A 17,921-nucleotide genomic window follows, 5' to 3' on the forward strand; every position below is an offset into this window, starting at 1 on the left:
TGTGACTTGAGTGCATATGAGGAACATAAACCGTAGCTGTGAGTCGCGCATGCGCAGATAAAGCTGCCTTACTCTCCGGCTGAGCAAGCTTTAATTTTTCGGCCAAGTAAGTTTGGAGGTGGCATAAAAATTGAAATTCCCTCATCTTTAGCTCTTATCGGTCTCTGTCAACACGCACGTGTACTGTAGTCTACAGTAATAGCCAAAATTGGCAGTGGTACGGTCTTAAAATTGCGCATGCTCGACTGACATTACGGTTAACTCGGATCGGTCAGCGAGACACACGCGCGCGCGCACACACACACACACACACACACACACACACACAGGTGAAATTATTTTCTCATTTTTATTATTACAACTGGAAAAACAAGTCAGTACGAACATTCGACTTAAAACTCTTAAAAGCCCTTATCTGCATGATTAAGGCAGGAATGGATGTGTTACAATCACAGATTTCTCGACAGATGTATGGTTACAGTATTGTTCTCCAAACACTGCTTGTTACACTCCCTCGTGGAAGGACGATTTCCCTCTGGAATATGAAGTTGGGTTACAAATCGCTGCATATTTTCGTTTAGGAAACAGCCGATCAGCTTCTCTTAGAGGCAAATGGGAGTGGGTCAACCAACTTGTTGTGTACATGCATCATCCCTGGAGGAAAAACAGAGAAAGGTTTTGTTTCCAAAACACAAGGAAACCAGAATGTTTTAACGTTGAGCCACATTCGTTGACTTAAATTGAGACATATAAAAAAGGCAAAATAAAATTAAACGAACAGAATCTGATCCTCAGAGAGCTCTTGCCTTCTGTCACAGCACCGACTTAATCAGAAAATTGAGACAAAAAAATGCAACCCAACCTAAAAAAAAAAAAACCATCCACCCATTCTCCAAACCACCCATCATGTTCTCAGGGTCGCGGGGATGCTGGAGCCTATCCCAACAGTCATCGGGTGGCAGGCGGGGAGACACCCTGGACAGGCCGCCAGGCCATCACAGGGCCTAATAAATATAATTGATTAATAAAGTATAGCAAAAAATAAGCTTTGAATAGCTATCCAAAGCCACTATCTTTGTGAAATGTCTTTTTATAAATATTGCTGAATGTGTTATTTTCTTATGTAGGTGAGAGACGCCGTTGCAAAATATAGCTGCATAAACTATTGCACTGCTCGTGCAAGATAAATATAATGCTAAATAAAGTTGAAACCCCAAACTTCACAAGGTCTTGAACATCAGGCTGTATAACTTTGACACGTTATGTTTTGTCAAAAGGAAATCATTTAGTTGTGCGTTCCTGTGAGTTTAAGTACGCCTCTGGAAATCGTAAAGTTTGAACTTTGTGGAAAGTTAACAGGGTCTCATTAATTAAGCATGGCCTAGCCCATCCTAAATACTGAATAACCCACTTTTAAAATATTATTTGAGATATTATATATGTGATATTATTTGAGAGAAGGGAGAGTAGAAATACCACTGACCAACCCACGTCAGTGTAATGGTGCAGCAAGTGTGGGCAGGCCTAAAAAAAAAGCCCTCCTAACCAAATATTCCAACGCAACCTTCTGCTGTTCAGCACGAACATAAAATGTTGTGATCACACTCACCTTTAAAGTACTTCACAGTTTTGACCCGCAGTTCCAGAGTGGCATCCTCATCACACACAAACACCGTTTGTGGGTGCTGTTGAAATGCAGATACAGTCCACATGTGATTCACACCCTCCTCTATGGCTTTGTATAAAGCAAATGCCTTGTGTGCTCCCGTGATGAGAATCATGACCTGTAAGGGAGAATGGGTGGGGGGTGGGCTGTCAGTGTCAGCGTGGGTGCATTTGGGGTAGGGCTTTTCCAACTAAAAACAAGTAAAGGTAATGCAATCTGAGCAAGGTTCCCAGTCACAACAAAAACATGTGTAAACATACCTTTTATGCAGTAGAGGATAATTACATTTAACGTGGAAGAAATGCCAAATACACAAAACAGTACAAAAGAGTAGGGAAAATGGGCAAGCGCCTCACCTCCTTAGCATCCATGACAGTACCCACTCCCACAGTCAGTGCCATGGTGGGAACCTTTGAGAGGTCTCCATTAAAGAACCGGGCATTTGCAATGATGGTTTCCCTTGCCAAAGTCTTCACCCTGGTCCTGGAGACCAAACTTGAACCAGGTTCATTAAAGGCAATGTGGCCATCTGGTCCAATACCTGACATGGGACAAGTTATTATTATTTATGTATTTAGCCAATTTAATCCTCCAGTACACAACTGATTCTCAGACAAGACCCACTAATGACTCAAGAGACCTATTTAATCTTCCAGTACACAATTGATTCTCAGACAAGACTGACTCAGAGAGTTTTGTTTGGTCATGTTGTGCAACTGGTGTAGTCTTTACATTATGACTGCCTGACCTCCAACAAAGAGCTCGATTCCTCCAGCAGCCTTTATCTTGTCCTCGAAGGACTGGCACTCCTCCTCAAGACTGGCAGCATTGCCATTAAGGATGTGGGTGTTCTCTGCTTTTATGTCAATGTGCTTGAAGAAATTATTCCACATGAAGGAATGGTAGCTTTCTGGATGATCTCTGGGAAGACCTGCAAAATATCAGAGAGAGCTTATATGCCTATACCCATTCAGTTAACATCAGACAGCTGAAAGTCATTTTTGTGTAGTGAGAAAGTAAGACTAACCTACATACTCGTCCATGTTGAATGTCTTCACATACTGGAAAGAGATCTCTCCATTCTTGTAGTACTCAATCAGTTTCTTGTAACAACCCAGGGGGGTGCTTCCTTTTTTTTTTAAACAGAAAAAAAGTGTATTGGTTTTGCGGCAGTATTCTCCACAGAACTTAAGTTAACACGAAAGAACAAAACATGCAGGTTATATTCAAGACTTCTTACCTGTGGGGAGTCCCATAGTAAAGTATCTGTCTGGACCAGGATTAAAAAGTAGAATCTTGTTTCTGATGTACTTTGCAGCCCATTCACTCGCCAGCTCGTAGTCATTGAGGATGATCAGCTTCATGGTCGTAGGCAAATATCGAAGAGTAAAGCGATGGCGTGACTGAACGAGTTTTTCTCCCAAGTGATTCAAAGCAGCACCTCGTTAGATCAGACTTTATACTCGACAAGAGCACATCATATGACAGGAAGGGACGGCGTCAGCGCGATCAGCCTATATGTAGTATGGATGATAAATATAAAAGACCGGCGTTGCCCTTTTTACCAGATCGTTTTTTGAATGTGCAAGTTGTTAAAAGTACACGTACTGATTAACCTTTACGATGAAATGCCGTCTATTCTTTATGGATCTGGGTGCGTGCGCGCGCAACAGCCGTGGGCGGGTCATGTGATCCCTACCGCTGCCGGACGTCATGTGCAACGTTCGGTCTGCAGGCGGGACGGGAAACTGCTAGTTTGCGTAAATCGTATTTCTTAGAAAGGGTTTCAAGTCTATGCATAAGTGAGCCAAATTAAAAGTAAGTGCAGTAATACCTACACATTTCAATTAATGTCATATCTTTATTAAAACCGTATTGTGACAGAGACCAGAACACTTACAGAGCACACAACAGAAATAAATACCATGATGTGTACAGCGCTCATTGTCTAAACAGGCTTATTGCAGTTTGCATTTGATTTATTTCAGCAATAAAAAGAAAAGACATGCTATGGCAGCAGAAAGACACCAAGAGGCTGGGGTCAATTGTGTGGAGCCTGCTTTTGACTTGATAGTGAATTACTGAGACTTCACCAGCTCCGATATGCCCGAGCTGCATCTCAATCTGAATCAATCTGCTCCCTTATCCTTAAGTCGCTCAGATGGCACGGATGAATTCTTAAAACTGTTAGGCTATCATGTCACCTCCAAGGGTAAGTTGATGACACTGAGGTGAAGAAGGGTGCACTTGGCTCAGACTGAGGCAGGGTGCACTTGGTTCAGACTGAGGCACAGTTGTAGGAGGGAAGAAAGAGTCTTGTGTGCCTGCTTAGTCAAGGTCCATGTCAGGCTTGTTTTCCGTACTTTCTGAGTTGGGGTTGCCTGTGTTTTCAGCTGATCCCTTGTCTGCAGTGTCATCCTGGGCTTTCTCCTGTCCATTGACTGGCCCATTCTGCTCTGCTGGGTTTTCATCCTTGGGAAGCTCCACCTTGGGTTTAGGCTTGGTCACAATCGGATTACATGCAGAAAACAGCTCCTGGTATATTAAGGCAAGGAAGTCAACAGTAAAATAATTTGTACATCAACAAAATATCCATGCAAGATTTTAAATATCAGAATGTAGCTTGCATTAATACCAAAATACTGCGTTAATGTCGACATTTGAGATCAATTTTGTCAAGTTTTACTAAAGGGAAGCTATTGTAAAATATTTATTCCAGTGTCTTATCAATTCATTGGTAGTGGTATGAAACTCTTCATGTGTGAACCCTCACCCTTGTTTTTGCCTGAATATCTTTGATTTTGACAGATGGATCCACTGTCAGGCTCTGTTTGCTTTGCTGGTTCATTGCACTGTTCATCCATATCATAGCTTCGCCGGCAAGTTTGTCCACTTTGCTGACATCTGCCTCGTCCAAATGGTCATACTGTTCCTCCTGCAAAACCCAAAAGGGAAATGATTGCAAAAATAACACTGCAGAGAGGTGACTAGTGATTACTTAAATGTGTAAATAGATGTCTAGGTTTTTAAGATGCTGTGAGGTTGAATTTAGCTCATCAAATATAAAGGAGAGGTGGTTTCAACACGTTTCTGCTAAAGCAAAAGGGTGGAGCTGATGATGTCTGTGGGAGAAAAGGCAAGACATTGCTGGTTCTTTTCTCTGCAGGATTTTTAGTCGCACCTTGGTTTTGTAGGCTTCAACAACTTTCATGTACTGCTGGATTTGTTTGCCCAACTCCTCAAATGTTTTTGGCCTCTCTTCAGCCTCCATATACCTCTCCTGGATGGGCTGGCCAAATTTCTGTAAAGTATACCTCAGAATCAGATCACCAGTTTCAATCAACTGCAGGAAGGGGAAAATAATTACTACAATAATAATTACCTTTAATTCTGCCAGTTTGTCAATGTACACCTGTTTGGGTTGGTCCTCTCCCTCGTCATACAACCAGTTTTCGGTATCCTCCAGTTTCAATGACAAAGCATCTCGGTCCTGAAAACAGCATCATGTTACACTTAAGGCATGAAAATACATCAGTTCTGATCAGACCATGCAGCCATATGGCATGTAGTGCTATAATGGTGGTCTTCTACTAATTAGTGAGTGTGAATATGAAAAGGTTACTCACAGACTCACTGACAAACTTCTCCAGCATACCATGCAGCTTGTCCCTCATTTCATACACATACTCTTCTACATTATTCTTGGCGTCATTTCTCTCTTTCTCCAACTTGTCCTGCATGATCATCTTACCCTATGGACAACAGACAGAGGAAAAGGATGTTGTGAACTTGGTCTAGGGATTAACTCAGATTCAAGCTGGATAAAACCTCAAAGATCAAAAGAAACCATCATAATGAGATAGTCTGATGGAATAATGGATTAACTGCCCAAACAATGATATCGTTACCTCATTTTCAACAAAAAGATTGAGCATGTCATCTGCTAGCTGCCACTGTGGACTGTTTTCAATTGGAAGCTCCAGCACTTTTGTTTTGACTTTGGGCTTTTTCGCTTGTGGAGGCTGGTCAGACTTTTTCTCCGTTTTCCCCTCTTCTGTGGTAGTCTGAGGAGAGAGGATGCAAATGCTCTAAAATAAATTCATGAGTGAGTGAAAATGTAAAGACACCCAGAGACACCACTGTTGTAGTGTGGACAGACTTTAAAACCACAACCCTTAAGGTAAAATGGATGAAAACACTCATTCCACACGACAAAAGAAGCCCTTATCAACCAACTAAGAGTAACACAATATCAGCAACACAGCTCACCTCCATCTCTTCATTCTCAGGTGTTGTCTTCTCTTCTGGCTCTTTCTGCCCATCTCCCTGTGCCTTAGGCTCATCCTGATCAGTCTGCATTTTGTTCTACAGCGAAGAAAAATTGAACAAATTTTTGTGCCTCTATTGGATTAGACATTTATTTAAAAAATTAAGCAAGATTTTAAGATCACATGAAGTTGACTTGTTGGGATTTTTTTTTAATATACTTTCATTCTGCAAGAGTAATTTGATAGTAAATTAGGATGTATGGGACAGTTTATTTTGCTGAAATACCTCCCCATCTTTCTCATTCGTCTGCTCCGTTTCCATAGGTTCCTCTGTCTCGTCAGACTTTAGTACCTCCACCAGTGAGGCGCTGGACACACTGAAGATTCCATGAATGTTCACCCTCACCTTCACCTTAATCTTGGAGCTCTCCCCAGAGGCCTGTGGGACCACCTTCTGGATCATAAATTGACCTGGTGGAATAGTATAATACATACCTTCACATAAATCCTTAAAAACAGTAAAAGAAAGACGACATAGACCTAACAATTGCAGCTACTGGATGTAAATGTTGAAAGAGGAAGGTGATAAAATTGAAAGGGTCACAACTGAGGCATGAGAAAAATATCTTACCTGTCAACAATTTCATTCAGAATTAAAAGAGACACTACTATGATTGTAAAGGGGGATGTTAAGTTGCTTACCGATAGTGGGATCAGGGTAGGGCAGTTCTTGAGGACAGTTGTAGTAAGCCTCCAAAGAGAAAGGCTCTCTCCGGTAGAAGGTTAAAACTTTGGAGAAAGGTGCTGCGTGGTTCTTAGGAAATACCTCGCAATCACTGTAATACAAAAACATTTCAGAAATTCTGGGGGAAACAAACACACAAACATTACAAAAAAAAAAATCATTCAAGGGAAGTGGTGTACCTGGAACCCTCCTCTGCAGCTGAATTCCAATTTAAGGAGATGGGGTATGGGACTACATCTGTGATGGAGAACTCCCGCACTTTGAAGGCTGGTGACAGTATTGCGCACTGTGGACACATCAGCAGTATGTTAAAAAGGTGAATCAAAGCTGCAGTGATCATCAAATACTAAATATATGAAAGCAACTGCACTAAATACACCATCTTCAGATATTAACGACTGAAAATTAATGGAAGCTTAAGTGACAAATGTCTCCACTGCGTTGTGTTTTGGTGAACAAAGCAATCCTGTTTTGATGATAGTAGGCGGATCAACCGATTGAAAATGAAAGAAAACATACCTGCAGGGCACATCCTCGAGCTACGGCCTCATCGGCATTTAAAGTAGTGCTCAACTCTTTGCAAAAGAACTTGCTGATTCTCTCTTTGACAGCTGGGATTCTGGAGGCACCACCCACAATCTCTACCGCATAGATGTCCTCCTTCTTCAGCTCTGATGAGGTTAAAAAAAAAAAGTTTCAGATAGCACACAGACAAAGTCACATACATAAATGCTCTTTAATGGAACGCACATAAAAAGAAAAGAAAAAAGATTGGAGGGTGAAACAACAGGTCAGGAAGACTCACTGGCTTGTTCCATCAGACTCTGCAGGGGTGCCTCTACTCTGGCCAAAATGTCTGTGCACATCTCTTCAAATTTGACCCTAGAGCATGACAGACAAAGTAACATACATAGTTTGACATGGCCTGTACAATTATAACAACTAATTTTTGGTGAGTATTAGGAACAAGAACCATTTGCTACACTTTTGGCATCCCTTGTGGCCATCTTGACAACAATGATTTACTAAACTGCCAATTCATCACTTTTACATGATTACTCATTGTGAAACTGATAAATTATATTTTCAGCACTGCTTTAGAAAATATATTCATTTCAATATTTGAAAATATAAACACCCTGAAAAATGTTTTTTTTTTTTTTTGGAAGCCCACCTGTTCAGTGTCCCAGAGACGTCAATGTCATTCATGAAGCACTCAATGTTGAGTGGCAAGTCAGAAGAATTGGCGCTCATCAGCTTCTTGAGTTTCTCGCACTCCTGGTAGAGCCTGACCAAAGCCCTGGGCTTGGACTTGACATCCAGCTTGTACTTTTTGGCAAACTCTTCACAGAAATACCTAACCAGCATTTCGTCAAAGTCCTTGCCTCCTAACTCTGGGTCACAGGCTGTACCAAGTACCTGGGTGAGAGAAGTGGGAAAGCAAGAGGTACTTCAAGTGGGGGTAATAAAAGCATTCACTTTGGATTAGGAGAGAAGCATTCATGTTTTTTGCCATCTCTGATGGTGACACACCTTGACTTTGCCCTTGTTGAAGGCGCATACTGATGTCTGATATCCAGAATGGCCCAGGTCCACAAACACCACATTCCTGGCCTTTTCCTCAGAAGGTGGAAGATCCTGTTTGTAGATCCCATATGCCAACGCCACTATAAAAAAGGTGATGATCAATTATTAATGGGCCAAATAATCATTTGTTTTTTCACATGTAATTGATCCGATGTCAAGCATTGCACCACAGAATAGGGATTGACAAACAGTTGGGATCAATATAATGATAAATAACACGTGAGCGTCCTTGTTTTGCCCCAGTTTGTGACTTGCTGCATACCTGCAGTTGTCTCGTTCATGAGCCTAAGGCAGTTGAGACCAGCAATTTGTGCTGCATCTACAACCGATCTCCTCTCAGCATCAGTAAAGTAGCAGGGGACCTGGTGAACACAGCAGATGTTTTACAAGGAGTTCAATGAATAAAATGAAATTAAAAATTGTTTTACACGTATTCTACAGAGCTATTTTACCATAATGAAGTTTTAACATTACATACATGATCACTTTGTTCCTCGACAGTCCTACAAGACAGTCCTTGAACACTGCAGAGTAATACTCACGGACACCACACAGTCAGCCACAGGCTTCTTCAGTGCACTTTCTGCTGTCTCCTTCAGCTTGGTCAGCAGCATAGCAGTGACTTGCTCTATACTGAAGACTTTCTCCTCCTCCATGTACATCACCTTCAGTAACAAGGAAGACTGACACTCAACACAGTAACACAGATTACATGTGAACTACTATGATCATAAAATAGATTAAAAAAAAAAAGTTAACCTATCCTTACAGACAACTAGATTTTTACGTGCTCTTTCAAATTATTGGTGCATGCAAACCTCTTTGTCTGGTTTGTTTTGCCTTTTTAAAACTGCATGTGAATGGTCACCAACTACAGTGAACTAGAGATTCTTTGTATAATACAAAGATCTCAGAGTGCAAAACATGTACCAATTAACATACCCAAGTATTACAGAAATTGTTTTTTTTTTTTTGTCAGTACCCCCCCCCCCAACCATGCTTTAACTAAAATATTGCCTAAAATGATTACTCGGTAATCAGGCCATGGTATTCATGTAAACACATATACATCGTGTCAATCTTAACATTAACTCAACCATGGTTGGGCTGATATTATTGAACCGCCAATTTCATTCTGACATGTGCACCAAGTTACGTTAGGTCTATTTTCTCTTTCAGCACTACAAACCCATTTTTATTATACTCAAACCATCACGTTAATACCCATTACCTTGATGCCAGTTGTTCCTGTTGGCATTTGTGCAAGGTCGTATACCAGGCTGGATTTCTGGTGCTGGATAAACGGATCTGAAAATGCCCTGCCATGAAATCGCTTGAACCCCTGGACAGTATTTTTGCAGTTTGTGACAACCTATTTTATATTAACATAAAACACAACAAAATCAGTCAGAATCATAAATATACTTGAATTTATGGTGTGAAAGCATGTAGTCGTCAAATCATTTAATCGAACTCCTTTTATGGTTTTTCCATGCTAACTCACACCAGTTGCGCTAAAACAGTACCTTCTTAATGATTTAAGGTTAGATTTAGCAGGGAATGCATGCTGCGTTCTACCACTCCTTCCCAACAAAACATACCTGACTTTTGGCCGCTGCACCAATTGATCGATTCCGTGGTCCAAAAGAAACGCATGCTCTACAGATAAAAACAAAAAAGAATATATTTGAAACGGACAGCAAGACGAGTAATTACATAAAGCGAAATAATTTCAAACCACTGGAATCTGAAAAGGTCAGGGGAGAATGGATTCAGAATGATGCCTTTGGAAGTCCATTTTGACAGGGTCCGGCCTCCTCCCATGATGACATGAGCTCATTTTACCTCAAATAAAGACCAGAATACCTTGTACCGATATCTTGATCAAGGGGGTGTCTCTGGTCTTGTATGATCGAGATTTAATCTCAGTAGCCAGCGTAAATACACCTACCGCCAGATGTACTGACACCCACAACTCTTATCAAAAAGTCAAAGGCTTCGCTACGCCGAAACCAATTAGCGTTAGCATTAGCCATGAGTATTCACGTGCTGTTTCCGAACTAGCCGGCAAGCGTTAGCTCGACACCTGACAATGGAGACCTGCTACTCGTCTAAATTCGGTTCTGATTAATGCGACTTCAAACAGGGGACCAAATATCCAAGTCGTAAAAGAAGCAGAAATATTCCTACTTACGGTGTACATCGGTCGCTGTATTCATTGGCGACAGTCTCAATGCCGCCGGCTCGCGCTACGGCTACATAGCAGTTCAGATACCCGACATCGAACCCGACTACGGACATCTTCACAAATCGCAGTTAGATGAAGTATACAATAATTACAATGAAGAGCAAGAACGACTAATATAAGTGCGTGTTGTTAGAGTGCCTATGCGTTTTCAAGTTCACGGACGTTATCCCACCCTTGTTCCATGAAAGCTGTCTAGCCTGCCTCTTGTTCGCAAGCCGGTTGGGTCTTGTGTAATACCAGAAAGGGCTTTTAAAGGAATTTTCTCGTACTTTTTGCCACCGCAAGCCACTTCCGGTCTGCAAGTTTCAACATAAAGGTACTAATATAAAGTTGCAGCAGTTCATCCGGACACAGTTTATTCTAACACGTTAATGGTCACGGCAATTTGCATATGAAACCGATCGTCAGTTTGGGTCGTTATGCAATTTTATTTGTATAAACGGTGGGAATACCTGCAGTCAGTCGAGACTGAATAAGTTACTTTTATGAGTGATGAAACGTTTCTCCCAATAAACGTTTTGTCCAGATGAAGTGATTCAACTTTCTGACAATACCCTACCTGGATTACTGAGCATGCATCAAGAAGTAACGGTACTAAGACTTTATGAGGTGGACGTAAAATGGGGTTTTATCATTTCAACGCCAATGAACTACAGCCAAATACTGTCAAATGTTACAAGTCCCCATAAAAAGAAAAAGTCACCCAAAAAATTATATTGAAGGTCACAATAATAATAATAATAATAAAATCCATCTATGAAATTCTTCGCGATGATTTAACACAAAATCAGATCGTTTTAGTTTTGTAAACTGAGAATAGTTCAGCAACTCAATCCAAGATTTGACTTCAGGGCTGTAGTGAGACTGTCAAAAAGCCATCTGCCAAGAAAACACCTCATCCAAAATATTCTTATTGAATTCAGAGATTTCAGTCAAAAGTGATTTCGCTTTGAGCATTTGTCTTTATTGGTAAAACATACAGAGCTGAACTAACAGAAGAGGGTGGGTCAGAAGGGTAGTTGATATTTATACATCATTCTCATAGTCAGCAGGATTCTTCCTCTTGCTTTGCTGATTCGCATGGTTGCCCCAGGTGTATGTTGCGTACATGAGGACCATTGCTGGAAGAAGAAAAAAAGCATTTTTGATTGTGTATATCAAGGTCTGGGAAAAATAAAGATGATTTTGACAACACTGAAGAGGCAGTAACAAAAACCTCTCTTTAAAACTTTTTTTTTTAATTTAACTCAACTCTGAACCAAGCAATAAACCCATAAAAGTCTGGTGAGTTGGAACTGGGCAGATCAAGAGACAAGGTTTCAAATGTATTATCATTCTGCTGTAGAATATCTTCGACGTCCTGATAACCAGTTGCAAGGTGCATCTAGGTTTTAGTCTGGCCTATGACCTGCGTGGCTTCCCATTCCCTTTTGCTTAGCCAAATCCGTTCAGTCCTTTTGACTATCCTATTTTTCATTTTCCCCCCATACATATACATTATATATAAGAAGTCAGTCCTTAGGGACCCACCAATACTGCTGGTTTTCTATTCCACCAGATAGTTAATTACATTCACCTGTTTGTTGTGTCATTCATTCCAGCAATCTAAAGGGAGAGTTAGACCTGGCACAACAGATGGACATAATTAACTACATGCCAGAACAGAAGACAAGCAGTACTGGCAGTACCCGAGGACCAGATTGAGAGCCCGTATATCAACTAGTTATAAAGGTTTTATAAATCTGATACACTAGAATTTATAAGCTCTCATATGGACAAACAAAACTGCTAGTATCACTGTTACACTTTAATAGACACTAAATACTCACTACCGTATGTGCAACAGTGTAACCGGATATAACTGGGAGAAAGATTTGGCCCAGTGAAGCATAGACAAAGAAAACAATACAGGATCTGAGATGCACTGGATACAGAGAGGTACCCCTGAGTTGAATCCGTTCAACTGGACAGACAGTTTAGACGGAGAACCGTATCATCACTCATCTAAATGACTTTGTCAGTCTCAATCGACTGCAGATATCCCCAGTGTGCTGTCTATAAATAAGGTTGGGGATACCTGCAATCAGCTGAGACTGAAAAAGTCAGATTTAAACCACATTTGGAGGTGCTTTGAAATGTGATTCCAATCGGATTTCTACAGATGCGTCTAGGTCCGGATTTCAAACTGTCTCTTGTACAGTGCACCTTTCACTACACAGTGAAGCCTGCCATGACTGCAGCATGGAACATTGCAATGAGTTTGTCTGGTTTGATGGAAGAGTTTTGCGCTGTGACTTGACAGCGTGACTGTTTGGAGGGCAAGATGATGGATCTCAATTTCTCATACTTCCATGTTTGTTAACTGCGTCACCAGTGAACATAGTTATGCATACCTATGTCAGTACCACAGCAACCCATGCAGATAGGTTGATGATGTCTGGGCACACAAGTCTGATCTGATCACTTGCAAATATAACTGCGGACAGTCTAAAGACCTGATTTGAGAAACAAATCCAATTTGCCTACAGTCTGAACAAGACCTTTGTGTCCAGATGAACTGATTCAACTTTCTAGAATTTCCTTACCTGGACTGAGCATGCATTAATACACTTCTACAGAGCGGTAGCTATCATAATGTTACAAGACTAATCCTCTACAAACCAGAAAAAAAATATAGGATTAAAAAATCTTAGCTTTCACAGTGACATAATTACCCTATGCATACAATTCTATTATAAATCAGAATTTACTCCTGAGATGTAATTTAAACTCATATCAACCTATCAATTCACCAAAGCCAGGTTACTGTCCTGAGTTAAAAAAAAAAAATCTTGGAAAAAGCTTCAGTTTAATAACAAAACTGTTTAGATATTTTCAGCTAAAATAATTATTTTTAATGATTCCAAGACCATGTGACAATACGTACCGTGTCTATAGTGCTAAATGTTTTGCAAAAAATAAAACATACATGAAACTGTTAATCTGTCATTGTTGTTGAATTTGATGGGGGATGCATAGTTTCACGAGACAGCAAATCAATGTAAATCTTCACAGGTAAACAGCCTTTGAGAGTTCATACTCCGTGATGTAGGGTCTGGCTAGCAGGAGTAGAGAGTTCTTGACATTATTTAGAAAAAAAGTATTTCCAGGTACAGAATTTGAAATCTATTTAAATGTATATACTCACGGGGAGCAACTTTGAAGAAAGAGGCAGTGAACCGTCTCCAAAGATTGGGAATTCCCTTGGAGAAGTAGTTGGGGAAGGCTTTCTGCTCAAAGGGTGACAAACTGTATGTAATTATGTACCTGATCCTGGCCAAATCTCCAAAGTGGCGTCCCATTGTGTCGAGGAAGCTGGTCTGAAATGATTATAAGTTTAGAATTTAGTTTACAATAATATACTGTACACCCAATGCTCTTGCAGCAAGAACACATCTGTGTAATCAAAAGCAGGACACAGCTGTCAACAGAAGTGGGGTGCACCTTGTTTGAAATCCCTGCAACTGGTTAATAAAATCTGTTGCAAACTCTATTACTCTATTAACAATGAATCCCCAAATCCAGATTGAAAATTAATATTGTGGCAAGCAGAGATAAATAGCTAACAACACTAGCTCTCTCGTGTAAAATTATCTGGTTCACAGACTAAAGTGAAAACTGTATAATAGGGTATTTCACGGATTAAGGGACTTTGGGAAATGTTTGAGCATAAGCACATATATGATAGTCAAGTAAAATTTATTTGTACAGCCCATGTCTCAGAGGATTTTAAAATCCCATTGCATCAACAAGATGACCACTAACAGCCAACTTTAATAACAACGGCCTAGCTATCTTCCAGATATTCGTTAAATTCTAGACGTGATCAGAATTAAATTTTCAATAATCTCAATTATTCAAGCGGACATTCTGAAAATCTCTGATGAGTTTCGTTTTTTTTTAACTATCAATTGCTATACAACTTCAGGTAAACTTGACAGCTGTAGCAACATAAACAGAATTCGAGATTATCTGACGATACTGCTTGGCATTGCAATGCTTGGACCAGCAGGGGTCATTAAACCAACATTAATTCAAAATAGATTATGCCAAACTCAAGCAGTCTAAAGGGTAAACGCGAATCGCTTCACACGATGGCTACACATTTTCTTTGACGACCTTTAACACTATTCAAATATGTTTTAACTGATGTGTTAACCCAAGGCAGGTTGCTGACCAAACGCTACGTAATGAGTCAAAGAAGGTTGAATCACTTCATCTGGATACAACGTTTCGTCTCGAACTGATTCAATCTTCTTTGATTTTCTTACCTAGATCATTGAGCATGCATCATGATACTACGCGATGAGCTTCAAATTCTGCCGATAAGCCTTGTCGAAATAAGATATAATGCAAGTATACGGGGAGCAAATATAAAACCATCAATCCATTATCCAAGCCGCTTATCCCAATGGGATAAGCGGGATGCTGGAGCCTATCCCAGTAATTGGGAGGCAACAATACCTTGACTAAATTTTTAAAAAAGTGATCACAAGAGGTTGAGGACAGTGCGCAAATATAACGCCAGCTATAATGGCAAGCAGGTTAAGCCGTATTCTACGATGTAGGCTAGCTAGCTTGATAGCTAACGAAGACCTTGACACTTTGACTTTAGTGTCATTTTGGCTGTTAGACCAAAATAAGCCCAATCAATAGTCCCCAACAACCGTGTAAAGAAATTTTTAACAAAATCATGACTATGCCGATTAAGAGAGCAAAAATTACGTGTTACGTTGGTGACATTGAGCCTTACCGTGCTGCTTCTCAAGACGCTGTCTTAATGGGGTTCTAGTGTGTCTATGTCTAGCGGATTCTACACTTCGTAATTTCCGCTTAATTCTTCTTCTCGAAGCTAACAGCGGTTTGTAGTCAGCCCTTAAGTGCACTACTGCCAACTACTGCTTCGGAGTATATCTGTGTAAACTAACAGCGGCTTGTCGTCAACCCTTAAGTGCACTGCTGCCAATTACTGCTCCGGAGTATAGCTGTATAAGTAAATCTTTTTCTTCTTCTGGCGACAGGCATCATGGGTGCAAGTCCATGAATACTGGGGTGGCATCCAGCGCTTTACCTGTGCCCCCGTCCATAGGGTTAGTGGTTGTGTCAGGGAAGACATCTGACGTAAAATGTTGGCAAATCAGTAGTTTTTAAAAATATATTTAATGACAAAGAACAAACATACAAGACATTACAATAAGAATACAATAAACGCACATAAACTTAACACTGAACACAGGGGTACAATCAATTATTCAAATGTTACATACATTTCTCAAAAATATTAACAGTTCGAATTGCTTTTTTGTTTTTACATAAATAAATGGTCCTGATGTAGTTTTGTATGTCTATCAACAATACACTTAGTTTGGGTTTTTTCCCCATTCCATTTCATGCTATGCGCAAAGAATCTGCCAAGAATAATTAATACCCCATACACAAAGACCCCAACATGATGTTTGTTGTAAAATTGTTAATTATTGCTGGCAAATCGGTGTGCGGATTGACAAGACCATACCGGATCAGTTGAGGCCCGCGTTAACAACAGCCGCCATTGGTGCTGTGCCCTCAAGTGGTATCGATGGAAACTATAAAATCCGCTGTGGCAACCCCTGAAAAACAGGGAACAAGCCGAAAGAAGAAGAGTCTAAGTAAGTAAATAAGGAAATTGTATTTATATAGCACTTTTAAAAACAGAGTTACCCAGATAGCAAATTGCTGCGGCCCAGAATCGTTCCACACCCGACACTTTCATCCGGCCCACCTACCGCGTGGAATGATGGCACTTGGGCGGTCCGCTCCTGTTTGCCAGAGCTGGGCCAGAACCAAGCCATAGCAATGCCTCATGTGCCACATATTTGCCAAAGGTGGCCCATATTGTGCTGCTAACTCTCAAACAAGCCCCGCAGCTGAGGCGAGGATGAACAGGACGTCACTCAATGGTCGAAAATTTCTTTATTTTTAACCAACAGGTTACGAACCTTGAAAAAGAAAACACACAAAATACAAACATACATCATTCAAGTACCCTCAACTCAAAGCTAACACACAATACAACTCACTCACTCCCGCAATCACTCACCAGTCCGTCCTCGTCCCGTCATACTAAAGAGTCCCCGCTCCGAAGCTGCACCAACCTTCCCGACGTCACCCCCAGAACGCAAACCAGCCAATCACAGCAGCTCCCCAACTGAGACCCCGGATGCACGCATCTCTCGCCAATAGAACCTTGCAATAAAAGTCCTCATCAAGCACACAGAAATCACATACAATCGGAACTGGAATAAATCTCATTATTATTATCAATACTCAGATTCACCTATGTAACTAACAATTCAAACAATGCCACAATTCAACTACATGTAAACGAAATAACTTTCACAAGTTTGTACCCAAACCAAACAAAAATCTCTGACTAAACACAACTCAAATCCAACCACCCCACAGAAAGCAACACACCTCCCACTTGGTCTACTGGACTCTAGACCTAAGGAGACCACACTAATAATCACCGCTTTCTCTTTGGTGGTGTTTCTTCGGTTAACTCTTTAATTTCTTCTTTAAGTCTTTAACGACCCCGGAGCCAGGTCCCCCCGAAGAGGCACGGCCAGCATCACAGGGTCGCTCGCTGCCAGCAGGGTGCTTATCCATGCTCCATACGGAACCAGTGGCACTCCTGTCTCTCCTGTGGTCTGGACCCTTCCATAGCACAACAGTAGTCCTGACATCTCTTCTCTGACGACTACAAGCCTGTTCAATGTAGACTCAGGGAAAGCTACCCCCTCTTGGGCTGCCAAGCATAGGTCCCAAAAGGCAGCTCTGACCTCCCCCACATCGATAACTGGCTTGCCCACCTTCCCTCTCGAGTGCTTAGCCTCCCACTCTGCTCTCTCCATGGCTCTCCCGCGAATCATCCGTCTCTTAACAGCTCGGCGAACCCAACCGATCACCCCACAGAGCTTGGCCAAGCTACTGAACTTTTCAGGCTCAACCAGATCAACGATAGCCACGCCCCAGAGCCTCTCCTTGTTTTCAATCTCAGCGGAGGTCGACTCTTCCTCCTTCACCGTGTGCACAGGAGCCTCGCCAGTCCCATCCAGACGCCCCTGGACAGGATTTGCCGTCTTCTTCCACTGGGCTCTAGTGAAAGCCACTGTGAATGCCCTCCGCTGGAGCTTACGCACAGCCTCTCTGGTGCTGGCCGCCACCTCCGCCGCAGACTTCATGGGACACTCTTCTACCGGCCTCACTTGGAACTCAGGACCCTTTTGCCAAATGGAGCCCTCACCCAGGTCTTCTAGAGGACCTCCTCGGGTGATGAGGTCGGCGACGTTCAGATCTCCTGAGATCCACCACCAGTCAGCTACTGGC

The 17,921-nt window shown here is 41.4% G+C and overlaps 3 protein-coding genes across 3 annotated transcripts; all 3 read right to left on the minus strand.

Moving 5' to 3' along the window:
• Positions 1 to 330: 330 nt before the first annotated feature.
• Positions 331 to 3,330, minus strand: gnpda1 (glucosamine-6-phosphate deaminase 1). The gene is made up of 6 exons (XM_056283899.1): positions 2,907 to 3,330; positions 2,694 to 2,795; positions 2,415 to 2,597; positions 2,023 to 2,207; positions 1,610 to 1,784; positions 331 to 654 (listed from the first exon to the last, which is right to left on the minus strand). The coding sequence occupies exons 1-6, from the start codon at positions 3,028 to 3,030 to the stop codon at positions 593 to 595; spliced, it is 831 nt and encodes a 276-aa protein (XP_056139874.1). The 5' UTR covers positions 3,031 to 3,330; the 3' UTR covers positions 331 to 592.
• Positions 3,331 to 3,513: 183 nt separating this feature from the next.
• On the minus strand, positions 3,514 to 10,743 carry hspa4b (heat shock protein 4b). Its single transcript, XM_056286354.1, has 19 exons — positions 10,461 to 10,743; positions 9,868 to 9,925; positions 9,498 to 9,638; positions 8,809 to 8,931; positions 8,529 to 8,628; positions 8,213 to 8,346; positions 7,854 to 8,098; positions 7,485 to 7,561; positions 7,199 to 7,350; positions 6,859 to 6,965; positions 6,637 to 6,770; positions 6,221 to 6,405; positions 5,936 to 6,031; positions 5,575 to 5,730; positions 5,293 to 5,418; positions 5,049 to 5,156; positions 4,848 to 4,967; positions 4,440 to 4,601; positions 3,514 to 4,201 (listed from the first exon to the last, which is right to left on the minus strand). Exons 1-19 carry the CDS (start codon positions 10,565 to 10,567, stop codon positions 3,995 to 3,997), a joined length of 2,538 nt encoding a protein of 845 aa, XP_056142329.1. The 5' UTR covers positions 10,568 to 10,743; the 3' UTR covers positions 3,514 to 3,994.
• Positions 10,744 to 11,456: 713 nt separating this feature from the next.
• LOC130123808 (cytochrome b-c1 complex subunit 8) lies at positions 11,457 to 15,383 on the minus strand. Its single transcript, XM_056293106.1, has 3 exons — positions 15,307 to 15,383; positions 13,702 to 13,873; positions 11,457 to 11,635 (listed from the first exon to the last, which is right to left on the minus strand). The coding sequence occupies exons 2-3, from the start codon at positions 13,853 to 13,855 to the stop codon at positions 11,541 to 11,543; spliced, it is 249 nt and encodes an 82-aa protein (XP_056149081.1). The 5' UTR covers positions 13,856 to 13,873; positions 15,307 to 15,383; the 3' UTR covers positions 11,457 to 11,540.
• Between the last annotated feature and the right edge of the window lie 2,538 nt (positions 15,384 to 17,921).

This window comes from Lampris incognitus, chromosome 1 (assembly GCF_029633865.1).
Source record: "Lampris incognitus isolate fLamInc1 chromosome 1, fLamInc1.hap2, whole genome shotgun sequence".
Classification (NCBI taxonomy): domain Eukaryota; kingdom Metazoa; phylum Chordata; class Actinopteri; order Lampriformes; family Lampridae; genus Lampris; species Lampris incognitus.

Excerpts from the sequence above, each read along its gene's own strand:
- gnpda1 (XM_056283899.1), bottom strand. The coding sequence starts at position 3,030 with ATGAAGCTGATCATCCTCAATGACTACGAGCTGGCGAGTGAATGGGCT. Across the intron at positions 2,598-2,693 it reads CAACATGGACGAGTATGTAG|GTCTTCCCAGAGATCATCCA; the intron begins GTTAGTCTTACT and ends GATATTTTGCAG. Across the intron at positions 655-1,609 it reads AACTGTGAAGTACTTTAAAG|GGATGATGCATGTACACAAC; the intron begins GTGAGTGTGATC and ends TTTTTCCTCCAG.
- hspa4b (XM_056286354.1), bottom strand. The coding sequence starts at position 10,567 with ATGTCCGTAGTCGGGTTCGATGTCGGGTATCTGAACTGCTATGTAGCC. Across the intron at positions 4,968-5,048 it reads ACAAACTGGCAGAATTAAAG|AAATTTGGCCAGCCCATCCA; the intron begins GTAATTATTATT and ends TATACTTTACAG. Across the intron at positions 4,202-4,439 it reads ATATTCAGGCAAAAACAAGG|GAGCTGTTTTCTGCATGTAA; the intron begins GTGAGGGTTCAC and ends TTAATATACCAG.
- LOC130123808 (XM_056293106.1), bottom strand. The coding sequence starts at position 13,855 with ATGGGACGCCACTTTGGAGATTTGGCCAGGATCAGGTACATAATTACA. Across the intron at positions 11,636-13,701 it reads TTTCTTCAAAGTTGCTCCCC|CAATGGTCCTCATGTACGCA; the intron begins GTGAGTATATAC and ends TTCTTCTTCCAG.